This window comes from Lepidochelys kempii, chromosome 3 (genome assembly GCF_965140265.1).
Source record: "Lepidochelys kempii isolate rLepKem1 chromosome 3, rLepKem1.hap2, whole genome shotgun sequence".
Lineage (NCBI taxonomy): Eukaryota > Metazoa > Chordata > Testudines > Cheloniidae > Lepidochelys > Lepidochelys kempii.
Window position 1 is genome coordinate 24,997,788 of NC_133258.1, and position 18,842 is coordinate 25,016,629.

Consider the following 18,842-nt stretch of genomic DNA (forward strand, 5'->3'; position numbering starts at 1 on the left):
ATGATACTCTTCACTCCTCTGGAAAATTTGTGTACTTGACTTGTACTTGCAATAAATGCCAAGAAGATTTAAGTGGTTGCATCTTGGAAAAGGGGCAGTAGACAGTGTTGAAATACAGCAACGGTGAAGTCATAAACAAGTAAAATCTTGTGTACCTAGAAAACTTGGTTAGTGCCAATGGCTCCATAAAGGTTCTAAGGAATTGGGCCACAGCTTCAAGTGCTGCATAGACATTGAAAAAATAGTGGCTGCTATAAACATTCATTTTGCTTCCAAAGCATGCTGACAGTATTATGCGATAGTTTAGAAGCAGCTGCTTTAAACGAAACAGACATCATAAGGCTGGAAGTAGTAAAGATGAGGTGTGGGGTTTTTTTGTTTGTTTTAAAGATGGCTGATGTAAAATGTTCTGATTTTAAGATAAATTGTTAGGAGCAGAATACAGTGTGAAATCAGGATATGGGATTGGCGATAATCGAAAAGATTAGGATGGTGAGGAGAAGACAAACATGATAGGAAGCCAAAGAAAATAGTGCAAATGCAACCGGTGTGATGTCAGGACACTGTATGCAGGGACACAACCAGGGTGGACTTATCGGAGGAACAAGCCAGGACAGGAATGAATTGTGACTCTTCACAGCTCCCCTTGTCTGCAGAGATGCTTTGGGATGAAGGAGAAGCATTCTGCTTTTGACCTTGTGCATCAAAGCCACTCGAAGTGCATTCTATTAACGTACACCCTGATATGACTTGTATTGTTAGATCATGGCTTCTGAATTTTAAAGCTGAAGTCTTAAAATCTGGATGTATGGTTAGACTCATAAATCCTTTTTTAGGGGCCGAAATAAGTGGCCTGATCTTTCTGCAGTGCTGAGCACCGAAAAGCTCTCATTGCCTAGCTTAGGCACCCGCTTTTAAAAAATTGTAAACTAAATGTTCAAAAACAAATAGAAGTTTGGATGGCCTCAATGGAATATATCCCTTACACTATGAAAAAATGATTCCTAATAGAAGGGGGGGGGAGCAAATAATAAGGGGAAGTTACACTTTTTTTCTCTACTGTCTTGAATATATTCTTGTGTGCTGTTTTCTGGACGCATTTTCCCTAAATACATTTCCATTGCTTCTCACAAGCCTGGCTGTTTTCTTTTTTTTTCTAATTGCTTTAGTGGGCTTTGGAACAGGCCCTGGGTTTCAACTGCAGAATTTTTAATGCATCAACAGGAAAGAACGCAATTTGATTTTCAAAACCCAGGATGAGTTATTGATTAAAGATTCCTGCCCCGCCCCTAAACTGATCAAGATTGCTGTGGAAGTTACTTAGGCAAAAAACGTATAACTCCATATTTTTAGTCTCTTCAGAGTATGTTTTCATACTTCAAGCTTTTTTGACAGTTGTAATACAGTAATAGTATGGAATGTTTGGAATAATACAAAATACTTGAAATATGTCTCTTCCTTGTAGTTGCCCTTGAAAACAGCAGAGGGCACTATATAATCAACAAATGTCTCATTCCGAAGCTTGTTTTATCCCTTTTTCACATGAAGCCATATTGAATGAGCAAATGTCTATAGACTGGTCTGTGAGTTTTAAATGTCTCCTTCACAGGAAATCCACTGAGTAGCATTGCAGGGTTGTCAAAACAACTGCACAATGTCCACTTTTGTGCATGTGTTTAACTTTTCTCACATCACTGAACAATATGTTTTCTTTGTATAATGGAGCTTTCTGGTCATGGGCATCTTGTAATATGAAGGGAGTAAACTGAGAATCATAAATGGGTTTATATGATTAGTTACTATGCAAATTTGACCTAATAGTAGTGAATTGATCTAAAATAGTAGTGTATAACAAAGCTGAACTTGAACTTAAGCTCTACTGTGTATCAATTTTATTGTCTTAATAAAAAATCATTGCAATTTTCATAGCTAAATTAACAGCAGTGTCTGATAGTGATTTGCCACAGTTAAGTCTGTCCACATATTTTAAATTTCCTTTACCATTTTAACAAATTTAACTTTGAATTGCTAAATCTCATCGTGTGCTGTGACAAGGTGCTTTGTATTTGATCAGTTGCTGGATTTTTATTTCCAGACAATCTGTGGGATTATTTAACTGCCTTCTTCACATTGCAGATTTTCTTTTATGACGACTTTGGAAAAATAAGACTGTAAGATTTCCCCCCCGCATGAGCAGTCTTGTGAAGCTGATATTTTACATTCTATTTTATTAAAGAAGGTTCAAGTTTTGTCTTACCTAGCTAGGAGTTTCTAGGATGTCTGCTATTAGAGCAGTTCGATCTTTATGTGGATCTTTATTTTGCCCTTTAAGGAAGCTAATGTGGCAATTAGCAAAAGGTGATATGCAAGGAGAGAGAAATGGCCCTGAGTGTTTTTGTTTTGTTTGTTCTTCGACTTCTCCTGTCTTCAAAGTGCATGCATAGGGAGGTCTGCTTAGGCTGATATTAGACAGGACTTGAACTTCCAGTGGAGAAGACTGAGAGTTAGTAAAGTAACAGCAAAAGAGTCAAGAAAATTTTAAATTTGAACAATTGAGGGTGGGGTAGGGGGAAGAGTTAAACTGTCTAAAACTTGGAGGTAGGGTGGAGGGGGCTGTTCTTAACTGTTTAACTTGAATGGCTGGCTAACATTTTGGAGGAAGAAAGTCCTAAAGAGTCAATATCTTGGTCCCTAGATTAAAGTGTGATTGTTCACAGTATACACCTTTTGAGACATCCAGTAGGTATTCATAGAATTGGAAGGCACCTCGAGAGGTCATCTAGTCCAGTCCCCTGCACTCATGGCAGGACTAAGTATTATCTAGACCATCCCTGACGGGTGTTTGTGTAACCTGCTCTTAAAAATCTCCAATGATGGAGATTCCACAACCTCCTTAGGTAATTTATTCCAGTGCTTAAACACCCTGACAGGAAGTTTTTCCTAGTGTTCAAGCTAAACCGCCCTTTCTGCAATTTTAAACCCATTGCTTCTTGTCCTATCCCCAGAGGTTAAGGAGAACAGTTTTTCTCCCTCCTACTTGTAACAACTTTTTGTTACAAGTAGGACTAAGCAAGCCCAATTTTTTCAATCTTCCCTCCGTCATGTTTTCTAGACCTTTTAATCATTTTTGTTGCTTTTCTCTGGACTTTCTCCAATTTGTCCACATCTTCCCTGAAATGTGGTACCCAGAACTGGACACAGTACTCCAGTTGAGATCTAATCCATGTGGAGATGAGCTGAAGAATTACTGCTTTTGCCTTGTAAAACTCTAGAATGCTGCTTCTAATATTTCTGAAGTAAAAAAGAGGGTAAAACAAAACTTTCATGCCCTCCTTATAAATTGTCAATCAGTAATGTCAGTGCCAGTCATCAACCTACCCTCCTTATATTTGTTATTCATATCTTATTTAAAAAAAAAATCTACCTGGCCTATGGTAATGCATGTTCTTAATGCTGCTTCCTTAATCTCTCTACCCTTCCCAGTCCTCCTTAGTGCTAGTTATACTTACTGCTGCATCTTGATTTAAATTAGGCTGTAAACTCTTCAGAGTAGGTCTATCCTTTTACTTTGCTGGTACTGCACAATGGAGCCCCAATCACTTTTGGGGCTTCCTTACATTAATGTAATATACATAAGAAAAAATAGGAATGTGTGTTCGTGTTCTCTCTCTCTCTCTCTCCCGCTCTCATATCTTTCCCTTGCTATCACTCAGAAATAGTGCCAGGTCTTAAACTAACTAATTTGAAACTTCCAGGTGAATTAGAATCTTAATAGTAGCAGTCAAAATATGTATGATCTAAGTGCCCCACTAACCTATTTGCAATGTTGTAGAATAATGCATTTTATTCTCTGGAAGTGTCAATGGAATATGAAAGGGTAATATTACACAGGAGTCAATGACCATTGTTACTTTGTGTAACAGAACTATCAAATATAGTCACCACCTTGCATATTAAAATACTAAACCGACTTTATAAAGTCTTTATAAAGACTTAACATTTCATCCTTAATCACAATGTCTTGCAATATTATTGCATACAGTGTGTCAATAACCACTATTTCAGAATTCTGGTGCTATCACAGAATTTCTTGTCCAAATAAATTGCTTGCTTAGCATTTGTCAAGGTGGAATACTTGCAAGTATTAGTTCAGATTTGTGCTCCATAGTTTACCTTATTCATAAATACTACAAATAAATAATAATATACATGTTCAGACTGGGGATAATACAAGCATTAGCTACTTGGTGCTGACATTTGAAGTGCACGTCACCAATTACCTCAGGATTAATATGGCAGGTTTGATTGAAATTAGATTTGATATTTTGACACATGCATAACAATGGTGATTAAAATATTTATTCATTTCTGTAGAACTAGGGTAAGATTTCTCTCAAAGCTCTAGGGTATGAAAAGGCTCATCTTTTTTTTTTTTTTAAAGCATTTGTATTGAATTTGCTCTGAGTACAGTTCCGTAAACTCCATAAAGCACCATCAAGAGCTTGAATAACAGATAAGACAATCAATGGTGGACAAAAAGTTACATTATTAGAGTACTGTGTAAGTCCTTCTGTTCCTAATTTTCTTCTGTATTTGTACACCGCATTTGATCAGCAATGATACACTTGCATTTTCTACCGCTGCATGTTCTATAGGATATTTTCCAAATAAATCACTTCAACCAGTTAAACTTGCAAATTTCTGGGGAGGGCATTTATTGAGATGGCTTCTCTCTTCTTTCACTGTGATCTTGTTGTGGGTTAAGTGGAGGAACATCCTGTGATATCCTCTGTAAGACTTATCCCTGGCTGAAGAACAGCTGACTCAAACTCAACCCAGGTCTACACAATGTGGTTACATAAGAACGGGCCCTACCGGATCCATCTAGCCCGGTATCCTGTCTTCCAACAGTGGTCAATGCCGGGTGCTTTAGAGGGAATGAACAGAACAGGTAATCCGCAAGTGATCCATCTCCCATTCCCAACTTCTGGTAAACAAAGACAAGGGACTCAATCCCTGCCATTGACGAACATATCTTACATGATCTGATTTGAAGGGGGCGGGACTTTGAATTAGGCAAAACATTGTATTCCTTTTTCTATCAAAGGCATCTTCCCCATTTCTCAAAGTGAGCCAAAGCCTTGACATTCTTCTTTGCTTTCCTCTTAGTTTGGGTGACCAAATAACATTGATGATGGGATTAGGAGAAAGAACCTCTTTCACTTCCTGCCTGCCTGCATACAAACTTTACCTCTTCTTGATCTGTATGTCCATTAGATTGAAACTGGGTACACGGTACATAAAGCTGATTGAGGAAGCAGTGAAGAACCTGTGCAAAATGTTCCCATCCTGCCATCTCAACCACAAATACATTAGTCTGGTGCTCCAGTGCCTCCACTGGCTTCCATTCCACTTCTATTAACTATGTAAGGTCCTGGTCCTGACCTGCAAATCCATCAGGACTAAGATATGTCACAACCTCATTTCCATGCCATCAAGATAGCTCCTTCTGGGATGCTGCAGCCTCCGAAGCCCAGGACAAAGTATGTAGGAAGTATTGGGGGGGAGGAGGTATTGTTTCAAGATAAAACATACCTGGAGGGGGTTGGATGTGGAACAAAAAAACATTAACACTAGACAAAAGACTTCCAGTTCAGAAAAATTAAGGTATTTATAATCTGAGGTCATCCCTTTTTATTTCATGATTTTGGTGAGGTATCTTTGGAGTGTGTATTTCTGTTGTTGCAGGCTCTGACAATGCTGGCCAGCTCTCTGGTGTGATGGAATCAGGGGAATTATTTATCATAGTGGGTTATTTATTACGCAGTGATATGTTAATCCCTTCAGATCTGTAGAATGCTTCCTATAGTTCTCTCTCCTGATTGTATGCCAACAGTCTGCGTGTGGATTCCAGACTTGGAGCATTATCTGTCTAGCTCTGTAGTATGGCAGTTCTCTCCTCTTTGAATGGTTACTCTTCTATTTGGGATTGTTTGCAACTTGCTCTTTAGCAATGATGTATGTCTTGTTCCATCCACTCTTACTCTCAATCTTGTGGCCTACTCTGTGCAGATCACATAGCCCTGCTTTCCTTTTTTCATTTGTTATTTTGTTGTAATTCAGGTATGTTACACCCTGCTACCAGTTAATGTGTGGGTAAATCTTTCCCGATTATTATTGATTTTAGTTTTTGTTGTGAAATTATTTATGCAGTTTTTTTAAAAGGATATGTTTATGGGTCGTAGTGGGGCTGAAATGACTGGCTCTTTGGGAATGTGTAATGGTGTTGCCTTTGGTGTGTAATCAGAATGATCAGTTTGTTGCTGAGGATAGGTGTAGGTAGTGCAGTATGAAAGTTCTCTAGGAACAGCCTCTAGCCTTATCAGAGAAATGCACACTCTTTTTATACTGTAGGATTAGTTCCAGTGATATTCTGGTGACCTACTATGGCCATTCTTCTGTCTCTTATAAGGTCCCACCTCTGTATGCATGTGTCTTCATCTATATATTGATTATTAAGAGTTATCAATAACAAGTGATCTGGCTGCTTTTATGTCAGGAAAAAATCAGTCTCGTCTTGGGGAGTATTTCCGTCACACATTTTATCCACTCCATGTTCTTTGTCGTCTGTGGTCTCTTTCTTGAACCTCAGCTATTGAAGACAATATCCCTTGTTGGATTCTGTTCAGAATAAATTGAGAAATTGTACTTATGCTTCAGATTTAATACAACAGTTTTGAGGCAAAAAAGCCTTTTTAATGGATTCTAAAGGGTAAATCAGTTTCAGGCTTATAATGAAAACTTATTTGCAACCTTAGCTGATAAGTGTCTGCTCTAATAATGTGACAGACTGAAATTAGTATGCACCTTTCAATCTAGTCACTTGACCACTAATCATTGTAGCCCAGAACTACAGCTAAAATTTCAGATATCTAAGCCGTTTGAGATGGGTCAGATTGGACAGTGCGGGGGAAGTTGGTAATACTCTTGCAAGCTCTACCTACATAAGTCTAGGAAGAAAGAATGTAGGCCATTCCTATGGGGGGGGGGAAATATACTGGAAAGCAGTGACTCTGGGGAGGCGATTTTACTTGTGTTTTATAGCATTGGTGAGACAAATACTGGAAAGCTTGGTCCGGTTCTGTCATCATTTTTAAAAGGGTTTTGAAAAATTTGGAGATGGCGCAGGAAAGACCCGTGGAAATGATTCAAAGATGAGAAAAAATGCCTTGTAGTGAGAGACTTAAATTTCTCTGCTTAGCTTATCAGAAAGATTGAGAGGTGTCTTGATTACAATGTATAAGTACCTTAATGAGGACAAAATACCAGGTACTAAAGTGATATTTACTCTGTCACAGAGAGGCTATACCAAGAACCAATGGCTGAAAGTTAAAGCAGAAAAAATCAAATGGGAAATCTGAGCAGAAAATGTAATAGTGAGTGTTTAACCATTGGAACAAACTACAAACATAAAGTAATGGATTCTCCATCTCTTGATATCTTCAAATCAAGACTGAATGCTTTTCCGGAAGGTATGCTGTCATAAATATAAAGGGAAGGGTAAACCCCTTTGAAATCCCTCCTGGCCAGGGGAAAGCTCCTCTCACCTGTAAAGGGTTAAGAAGCTAAAGGTAACCTCGCTGGCACCTGACCAAAATGACCAATGAGGAGTCAAGATATTTTCAAAAGCTGGGAGGAGGGGGAGAAACAAAGGGTCTGTGTCTGTCTGTATGCTGGTTTTTACCGGGGATAGACCAGGAATGGAGTCTTAGAACTTTTAATAAGTAATCTAGCTAGGTATGTGTTAGATTATGATTTCTTTAAATGGCTGAGAAAAGAATTGTGCTGAATAGAATAACTATTTCTGTCTGTGTATCTTTTTTGTAACTTAAGGTTTTGCCTAGAGGGGTTCTCTATGTTTTTGAATCTAATTACCCTGTAAGATATCTACCATCCTGATTTTACAGGGGGGATTTCTTTATTTCTGTTTACTTCTATTTTTTATTAAAAGTCGTCTTGTAAAAAACTGAATGCTTTTTCATTATTCTCAGATCCAAGGGTTTGGGTCTGTGGTCACCTATGCAAATTGGTGAGGCTTTTTATCCAACATTTCCCAGAAAAGGGGGGGGTGCAAGTGTTGGGAGGATTGTTCATTGTTCTTAAGATCCAAGGGTCTGGGTCTGTAGTCACCTAGGTAAATTGGTGAGGCTTTTTACCAAACCTTGTCCAGGAAGTGGGGTGCAGGGTTTTGGGAAGTATTTTGGGGGGAAGGACACGTCCAAACAGCTCTTCCCCAGTAACCAGTATTAGTTTGATGGTGGTAGCGGCCAGTCCAAGGACAACGGGGGGAATATTTTGTACCTTGGGGAAGTTTTGACCTAAGCTGGTAAAGATAAGCTTAGGAGGTTTTTTCATGCAGGTCCCCACATCTGTACCCTAGAGTTCAGAGTGGGGGAGGAACCTTGACATATGCTTTAGCCAAACATAAGTTATTGGACTTAATGCAGGGATAACTGGGTGAAATTATATGAACTGTGTTATACAGGAGGTCGGGCTAGATGATCTGATAGTTCTTTCTGGCCTTAAACTCTGTGCATATATGAATAATTGCTGATTATCAAAATATGATTTTGTGTGGTCTCTGAGTTCCTTGAGCTTGGCTTCCTTGAATGTGCTCATTGGCTTGTTTACTGGGCTTCTTGACTGACTGACGTGTGGGTGGTGAAGCTCAGGGGAACATTATCTGGTTGTGCACCAGAATAGACATCACTTTCAGTAAACTCTGAAAATCTGATTTCCCTCCCGCCCATTCTTTCTTTCATGAGGCAGAATAGATGTTGGTGAGTCCTACAAAGAGGTTGGTAGGAGTCTGAGAACATCCTTCCACAATCTAGTGTTAAGGCACAGAGTTTGTAGATTTTTTTTTTTTAAATCTTTTCTATTGTTCTCCTTTGCCCCCTCCCCCTTCCCAGTAATGGTTAAACTTTCCCTCCCAGCTCTAGTTTCAGTTTAGCTGAATGTTTTCCCACTTAATTTTTTTAGGGCAGGTGATGTAATGATCACTTTTTCCCTTCATTATTACTTGTAGCACATTGGTATATTTTGCTACTGATATATTAAGTTATAAAATTAGAAACAAATTTTATTTTAAAACAATGAAAACAAAGTAAATTTTACATCGTGCCCTGAAGGCAGTCATATATGTGAGAGCAAATTCTCAAGACTGGACGCTCTCCCAAAGACCCCCAGTCCTGCAAAGATTTAACTATTCCTGTAGTTTAACTATTTAGAAGTAAATATTCCTGTATAATTTAGCTATTCTGGTCAGTTTCCACCATGCATGCAAGGCCTGAGGCAGTAAGTGTCCTCCTCTTCTCCCCCCCCCCCCCCCCCCCCCGCTCCATCGATTTCAATGAATGTAGAGAGACAAGGTGAGTGAGGTAATATCTTTTATTGGATCACCTTCTGTACGTGAAAGAGACAAGGTTTCAAGCTACACAGAGATCTTCTTCAGGTCTGATCCCAGATGCCCATTTATAAGCGTATATAACGACATAACCTCCTCAACCCTCACTGCTTTTTATTATGACCTCTCTGGTTTTATTGTTTTTTGTTTTGATTTGTTTTTTTGTCTAGAGCTTCAAAATGGAGCACTTAAGGAATAAATTGGGACTTGATAACTGTCCTGAAAAATTATGTAAATGAAATAGAAAAGAGATTTTTCTTATATGCTTGTGTAAATTCATAACTAAATTTGAACTGTTTGGAGAGCCGAAGAAAGCATAAATATATAGCTGAGATTCTGATGTCAGCACTTCATTGATTTAAAGCATACCACTGAAAGGTAAGTTATTTCTAGAATTTTAAGTGGTTTGGACTCTAAACAGAATTTGGAACCCCATTTAGGAGTATTACAGTACACACATTTTAATCAAGTGTATGTTGAGCTGGAGCTCATCTTTTAAACTGAGTCCACAGTACTAGAGAGCAAATACTTTCCAGGTTAGTGAAATAGAACATTGTGCTCTTCTAAAACTAAACTAATGATTATACATGATTTGCTAGTCTGTCAGCTTTTCACTTGAGTATCTACTCTGGATGATCGAGGAGACAAGTTATAGTGACACCCCTGAGCTGAAGTAATTAGCTGCTATTTTGTAGAGTTCACCATTACTACAAAAGATTCTTTAATCTGATAAAGTTTACAAGCAAACTGGTAAACTTCTACACTTCTACATCTTCCTTCACGATAAAGCTTAAAATACTGCATTTGAGATTTTTCCAGTGGAAGTTATTTTGTAGAAATTCTGCATTTTATAACTCTCCACACAAATGTATTTGTCTGAGGTTTGAGCTAGAACAATTGTGAAATATGAGACGTATTAACATGTTGTATTTATTAACTGTTAACACTGCTGTTGACCTTATGCTAGCAACACTCATAGCTTCCCCTGCCCCAGTAAGGATCCTGAATAGGCCTTTCCTATATTAGAATGTTTCAACTGGTGGAAACAACGTTGAAAATTGTAGTTTAATGTAGCTCAGAGTTACAGGCATTTTTAACATACTGTAGTCAAATATTATATGCACATAAATTTTTTGAGTGACTTTGAGTCAAAAACTAAAGGCAGGCACCCTGAGGGGAGGGGCGGATGTTTAGGGCGGGGGGGAGTCCTGCATTTTTTCTTTTCTGAAACATCCTTCCCCCTCACCTCCTTGTTCAAAACCTTTCTATTCATATCCCTGAAAACTGTGGTAGAACCTTGCTTAGGAACCTTGCTTAAAGTTAGCTGTCCCTAGCACAGCAGTGGGCAAACTTTTTGGCCTGAGGGCCCCATCTGGGTATGGAAATTGTATAGCGGGCCAGGAATGCTCACAAAATTGGGGGTTGGGGTGTGGGAGGGGGTGAGGGTTCCGGCTGAGGGTGCGGGCTCTGGGATGGGGCTGGATATGAGGGGTTGGGGGTGCAGGAGGGTGCTCCGGGCTGGGACCGACGGGGTGGGAGGGAGATCAGGGCTGGGGCATGCGGTTGGGGCACGGGAGGGGGTCAGAGTTGGAGGCTCCGGGCAGCACTTACCTCAAACAACTCCTGGAAGCAGTGGTGTGTCCCCCCTCCAGCTCCTATGTGGAGGCGTGGCCAGGTGGCTCTGTGTGCTGCCCCATCTGCAGGTGCCTCCCCTCCCCCCACTCCAGCTACCATTGGCCTCAGTTCCCAGCCAGTGGGAGCTGCGGGGGCGGCACTTGGGGCAGAGACAGTGTGCAAAACCCCCTGGCTGCCCCTACATGTAGGAGCTGGAGGGGGAACATGCCGCTGCTTCCAGAAGCCGCGTAGAGCCACGGCACGCGCAGAGTGGGGCACGCCCCCGACCCCACTCTCTGGCTGGAGCGCCAGAGCAGGGCACCTCCCATACCCTGCTACCCAGCGGGAGCTCAAGGGTCAGATTAAAACGTCTGAAGGGCCGGATGCGGCCCCCTGACCGTAGTTTGCCCACCCCTGCCCTAGCGTGATTTCATCCCTTCTGGTGTAATAGTCTCACACTCTGCCTGGTCACGTGCCATGTGAGGCACATTGCGCATATGCTGAGAAGACTGTGCCTAAAATCCAAATTGAACTTCAATAACTTATTGGCTTGACAGGCTTTGTGAGTGTTTCCAACAGATACACAATGTCTCTTATTCCTGAGATTTATGGGCTTTCTAATTAGGAAGAGCTATATTTATGTTTCAGGTTGGGATACCAAGATGGATAAATGGATAGATGCTAGTTTCTCTAGAGGGTTGAAGGTGACTACGTTAGAGGTCTCTCCCACCATCTCCAGAATTAAACCAGTCTGCCTGAAATTTCATGTATATGATCTTAGCTCAACATAGTTTTTTTTGTTTGTTTGTTTTTTGTTTCCCCCCTCTCCCCCCTGCAAAGTCTAAAGCAAATCTTACATAGAGTTTTTGGGAATTATGAGTATTCAAAGATAAGGTAATCTCACTTTTTCAACACTATCCTAAAGTGTGTTTGGTTTCTCATAGCTCCAAGCTAACTAACTTGGTATATAGAGACTCCCAACTTGTTTATAATCTTTTGCTTTTTGTGAGAACTTGTGATTATGTTTAGTTTGTGAGGATGATTGTAGGTGGAATTTAGTTCTTTAAAAGCTTCCATGTATGTTGAGCTACTGTGGTGTGTATGCACATAAAGTACTGGTCTGAGTCTAAAGACTGCTGCCAAACAAATCTACTAACTCCATCTGGTTTACTATTCTCATAGTGGAAGAAGTGGAGTGCTATGTAGAAGGAAAGAATGGGCCCAATGTGAAGACTGGGAAATAGGATGTTTAGTTTTTTTTTAAAATAGTTGAAGTTGGATTTTCCATTTAATCCATGAACAGAAACCCTTAAGAGGATGTTGAACGTTGTATTCTAGTCTGTAAGTTCAGTAATTTGGGACAAGATTTTGTTTCAACCCCATATCTCTTTGGTTTTTATTGTCCTTTTGATTTTAGTACTACAAAACAAGGAGCAACATTGAGTAATCAGCATCACCAAATCTTTTTGATATAGGAGTTTTCATGTTTTTGTTTATGTAGCTTTAGACACCAGTGATAGAGGATGTTGAAGTCTCCCCTTCTAGAACATCAGAAGTGGTAGCATGACCATCAGCAGTGATCACTATGAAATCACTATTTGTTAAACGATCCTTCTTTATGACGGGGAGCAAATGAAACTTGAGGTCAAAATAATTTAATTACCTGACTATTCCGAATGGGGGAAGGAAAATGCATTAAAATGGAAGCTCGGGTATATGTAACTTAAGTCCAGGAAAATTTACTTGCATGAAATGTATTTAGAATTTTTTTTTCCTTAGCCCTGGAGTGCTGCACTACAGTGAATTCATAACATATCTAGGGTGAGAAATAAGAATTTTAGTCTCAGACTAGTGTGTTTGTTTTTTGGAAAGGGAACTGCTTTCTTGCTGTTTCTAGCATGCTATCAAGCAAGCCACTCTTTGGATGTAGTGCTGACTTTGGAACTAGAAGAAATTGCTTCATCAGATGCTGTCTGAACAGTGAGGTAAGACAAAATTTAAAAGGAGTTGGAAGTGAGGAATCCAAAGTGGGACTAACTGGGTCATGTTAACTATTTTCTTAAAGCAGAGGTTCAATAATAGTGCATTGCTTCTTCCATGATTATGAAAAGGAAATTGAGATCTGCATATTGTTTCTTCTGCATGATTCCGGTAGCAATGTATTACCATTGCTGGGAAGAAATGTTAAATTACTGAAGAAATACATGATTTACTACTGATACATGATTTACTACTAAACTAATTTTGGTTCCATTTGCATTTTGTTCATTTTTATAATCAAATTTGGAACATTAAACTCAATAGTTATAATACAGACCTTGCTTTGAAAGTTTAAAAAAAAATCTTTGTTTTTACATATGAGCTGGTATAACTTTCTGAAAAAACTGATGTTCACGTTTTAATATTTTGAATGCAATATGTTGCTAATTGTAAAGGGCTTGACAGTCTGCTTGTTAGAGGTGTTCTGGAAAGGAAACTTCTGGATAGTTGAATTCCATGAAAAATATACAGCCATTTAAAGCCTAATATGGCTTCCTAGATGAAGTGAGATCATATATCATTGGCTGTTAATTTCATTTATAACACTTTATGAAATAAACAGGGCTGCTTTAAAATCCTAGAAACATTCCACTACAAAGCTATTCCTATTCTTCCTTGTCATGGAAAAACATCCTTTAAATGTGTAACAGGCAGGTGTCATGTCACCTTTCATTCCCAAGGTTTATAGGACCATTGGAAAAAACCTCGCTCCTCAAATTGGGTATATGAACACTGTATGTGTGCTTAATAAGTCAGTCTTGTGTGTGGTCTAATACTCCTTTAAATGAAGAAAGGAGGAGGGGGAGAGAGAGAGAGATTAAACTTAAAAAACGGATGACTATCAGGTGCCAGTCCGAAGATCTATGGATGATAGGGTTTGACAAACATATATGCCATGCTAAAATTGTCATTAATGTAGTGCCTCACTTATCTTATAATATAGTACTTCTGAAAGAGGTAATTGTGTAGATGAAGGTAAAGGGAAATATTGTGGTCCTAGATTGCTATGGGTTTTGTCTAAACATGGAAGTTTTCCATATTAACTTTGTTTAACACTTTCTCTCCTATTATAACCCTTTTTCAGTTTAGCTTATCTCTCTCTCTCTGGAAGTGGGGTTAAACTAACCTGAAAAAAGTCTTTTTATAATCTGCCAGAATAAGAGTCTCCATATAGAAAGATTTAACTGGTATAATTGGTAAAACTTTCCAGCAAAGACAAGGCCATACTGAGGTCCTCTTTCATCTCTGTCAATGAGACACTCCACTTTTTCAGGAATTTCTGTCAATTTTTTTCTCTGACAGTGGGAGTCTTTTTTCGTTAAGATGGGGCCTGGGTGTTTCTTAAATCGCTAACGATGCATATGAGGTTTAAGGGGTTATCCATTTAAAAAAAAATGATACTACAATGAAGGGGTAAAGTTCTACAGTTTTTGTAGTAGTGCTTATGATGATAATGCTATTTAGAAACACAGAGAACTGTAACTTTTTGGTTCTGTTCCTTAGATTAATGGATGGTGGGTTTTTTGTTTTTTGGTGTTTTTTTTTCAATAGATGACTTCTTGGGTTTCTATTTTTAAATATAAATCCAGGACTGAGACCTTGTTTTTCTTTGGAATATTCCTGATTCAGCAATCGGGAGGATTCACAACCATTCAGGGTTTGTCAGTTCTGCAAAGTGAAGTAACTCCGACGTATCTTCGCCTAAATGTAAGGGTCAGTACAAATGCATGTACCCTGACTGCTGACCGTCTGTTTCTCGATCGGAGGTATTTCCAAGTATAGACAAGGCCTCACTCTTTCCGCATTGGTATGTAAATAAATACCACACAATTAAGTTCTGGACCTTACAGAAAATGTTTATTATTACCATGAAATTTAATAGATGTTGCAGACTGTGTCAAGCCCTTAGTTTTAACTTTCTAATTTTGCATATGCGGTATAATTATTTTATGATTTTGTTGCATTCACTAGGTTTGCTGGGATGGGTAATCTTCTTAAGGTCCTTACCAGGGAAATTGAAAACTATCCACATTTTTTCCTGGATTTTGAAAGTAAGTTCAAAAAATTACAATACAATGAGAGAATCTTTTCCATGACTTAAAAGCTAGTAGAGAGAACTTTTTAATGATCAAATAGAGTGGCAAGTTTCTAGCAGAATCAGAATATCCAAATCTATGTCTAAGATAATTCATTCACTCAGAATGCCTGTTCTTTCTTTTCTGTTTTTCAGTAACCACATGTGAAAGCTTTTTAAAAGTACTCACTTGCACAGAACTTGATCAGGGGGCAAATTTTTTCCTTGACTTTGAAAGTGAGCAAAACTTCTTGCCTGGCTTGCCGCCTTTATTCCTAATAATTTTTTCCTAATAGTGAATGGATTTATGCATCATACAGTATTTCAAAAGAGATTTGTAAACAAATTCATGTATGCTTCTGTTGAATATTGAATTCCGATAAATACTTGTAAAACATTTTACTGTAAAATGGCTAAAATCTTGTTGGGCAAAGAGGATAAATGTAAGAGTAAAGTCTCGTCCTGACTTGGTTTCAGTACAAATCGTATCTATCCTAAAAGTAAACACACAAATACTAATGTTTCTGATGAAAGGCTTTGATTGCCTTATCCTTTTTTTTTAAGGATCATGTGGTGGTGTTTTTTTTGTTTTTTTTTAAAACCACAATATTTTATTTTGTTACTTCATCATATAAAAGTTTTTTTTTTAAAATAAGTACCAAATATATCAATAACTACAACATAAATTGTTCAGATGGCACTCTTCTTTGCATTGTTCAATACTGAATAAACTGGGTGATTTTTATAACTCCTAAAAATGAAAATGTGGTCTGTATATATGCTTTATTGCATCTCTTTGTCACACGTCTGTCAGCTTGCAAAATGTAATGTTACATGCTAATTTTCTCACCACATCTGTACCTTGATGCAAGATAATTCATTTTTTACTGGTTAGTTCTCCTGCATGTATTCTAGGCATTCTCTTGAAAACTGGCCATCACATTTTAAAACATAGATTGAATCTTAATTTTGCTACTTATGTTAAATGCCTTTTTAAATTATACCAATGCATGTTGGCATGGCTTTTTTCTTAGAGTATTTAAATACCTTTATTAAACAATGGTTCTGGCAGAAATAATTAATTACAGACTTCTATCAAGTTCTTTTGGAAGAATGACAAGGACAATTTCAGTCTGAGTCCAAATTTCTACTTGTCCTAAAATACTCTGCTTAAAGAATTTGATACCCACCTGTTTTCTAAAGTCATACTTTTAAAAGATTAGATCCACTTAAAAAAAATCTAGTCATTTATTTTTAATTCTTAACAGAAAAACAATGGCATTATTTACACACTCAGGTCAACATGTTCTTAAATCAGTGCCTGTTCAAGAAACCACTTGAGTGTGCTTTCCTGAATTGAGGCTACAGCTTGGAAATAGTGTTAGTTGGACATACAACAATTTCCCCTCCCAGAGCTTAATTTACTAAGTTATGAAGAATCATGTTGGTACTACCTGTAGAGTTTAATCTGTTAGTTCCAATAAATAAACAAATAAATAAATAGCGCAAGTAGAAATTTGAGTTTGTAAGCCTTGCATCCTCTCTCTTGTCCAATTAATGTAAATACTTTTTATTGTAAAACTGGGGTGTCAAACCTTTGTAATCCGGTCTATCAAACATTAGAGTATTCTAATTGAGCTCTACACCTGCCTCTATGCTTTTATAGGGGCATCTTACTGCCTTGGGGATGCACTGTTCAATCAGTACCATCATGTCATGGATTGGAAAAAAACGGTATTTCTGCCAGAACTGCAGACTTGGCAGGAGACAGGTGGTCTGGCTGTAGGAGGCCTTGAAGGAAAAAATACCTATTTTTAAAATCTTGGCACTGGAACTGGATTTTCCTGAAGTATGTTGCCAACAAGAAATGAAGTGGGGTAATGCAGAGAACACCCACTCCCCAAGGACAGCGACTAGTTATTATTATAGGCACATGTATATACTTGTCTGCCACTCCCAACTATGGAGGAGCAAAAGTGCCTACAAATTTAAATTAGTTGACACTGCTGAGTGAAAGGTTAATAATTCTGTGGTTTTGTTATTACTTTTAAAGGTACTACATGATTGAATTGGGTGAAGTCTAAAATGTATAAAATAAATACATCAGAAGATTCCCTTAGCTGCATGCTTGAATGTACTTTACATTTACCCCATTATAGCATAAAAAAGAGGCTCTTAAACTAATGTGTATGCATAAGAATGTACTTGAATTCTTGCTGTTCTTGTTTTCTAACTTCCTGTATTCTTAAGGTTTCTAGTTTTAGGTTTAAGTCAATTAAAATGCCACCAAAGCTGACACTTCAGAAGGCTTTTCTAAAATACACACTAACCAATATCCTCCCCCAACTACTTTTTTTGCATTGTTGAATTTTATTTGAGGGGGCGAGCATACTGTAAAGTTACCAGGAACTCATCCACCATACTTCTGGACTTGGGAAGTGGCCCAGTTTATTTTGATACACAGTGAAACAAGATACTGCCCTTCATGGGAACCTCCTCGCTTTAGAGACCACCCTAAAGAATTCCCAAATGTATGCCCTGATCCTGCAAGCACTTTGCTCATATTTAAGTCTGAGTAATGCAGTCAGTTCTATGGGACTACTCACATAGTGGTAAACACACTCATAAGTGGTGGAGGACTGGGGCTATATTGAGCACAATTCTGTTCCATGTTCATTAAGAGACCAGCTCTGTTCTGCAACCAGTTGTTGTTGGTCCCTTGCATGATTAAGACTGTCTTCACTGTATTTCAATAATAAGATAATTTTCACTCAGAAAATTAATTTGCCTAAAAAGCAAACAATAGAAACAGGAAAAAATAGAACTGTCTCACTCACACACACACCCTCTTTTATAGCCTCTGTGCCCCCATCACTCCTCATTATTTATATAGGGGCAAGTTTTCAATTGTATCTTTACATTTTATTAAGATATATATTATAGCTATTCTTTTACATCTGAAAACAGTTGAGTTCAGTCATCTTTCAGCTTTTTATGAAGTTAACACATTTATTTTAGGACTATCAGAACTCTTTCTACACTTCATTGCGTGAAACACACAGGCTTTGTGTCACAGACCTTCCTGTTTATCACAGGTGCAGAATAGCCAAGCGATGTGTCAGGATGGTTTGGAGATAGGGGATGCATACAGTGTATGTGTAGTCTTGGTTTTAGATTTATAGTTCTTAAAGTGAGATTGTTATGTAGCAATTAAACAGTAAAAACAATTTTCACCTTGAGTGTTGTCCAACATATCTGGAATGTAACTTTAAAAGTGCTGAGACTTTAATGAATCTGACCATGTTCTACTGCTTTAGAGATTATGATGAGAACCAGTAGGGAAGGGCTAATAAACGTTAGATCTTTGTTACTCAGATGTTACTCTAAATGTGTCAACTGAAATCATAAACCCAAACCAGCTCTGTATTCCTCAAGCTTAGGTAATCATCTAAGTCCAGAAAGGTCTTAGTACACTTAACGTACTGTAATGACATGTCTGATTTACTGCCCTCTTAGTCAATATTAATTTTGTTTGGGACAACTGCCTTTGGTAAAGCTATTTTATTTTGTGATTGTATGGTCTCCAGATTGGAATTTCTGGCATGACAGTGTTTTCCCTGACTCCACGGCTTTGTATTATCTTGATAG

General features: G+C 38.2%; 1 protein-coding gene across 6 annotated transcripts in view; it reads left to right on the forward strand.

Moving 5' to 3' along the window:
- The window catches only part of CYRIA (CYFIP related Rac1 interactor A), a 75,237-nt gene that overhangs the window by 33,336 nt on the left and 23,059 nt on the right, over window positions 1-18,842 (forward strand). For 3 of the 6 annotated variants that reach the window (XM_073335966.1, XM_073335970.1, XM_073335968.1), the window contains one exon: window positions 15,092-15,171. The exons of 1 other annotated variant lie outside the window; for it this stretch is intronic. In XM_073335966.1, the coding sequence (XP_073192067.1) occupies window positions 15,102-15,171 (70 nt within the window). In that variant the 5' untranslated portion in view covers window positions 15,092-15,101. Of the gene's footprint in view, window positions 1-12,952; window positions 13,066-15,091; window positions 15,172-18,842 lie in introns of all 6 variants that reach the window. 2 more of the 6 variants (XM_073335967.1, XM_073335969.1) reach the window with 1 other exon arrangement.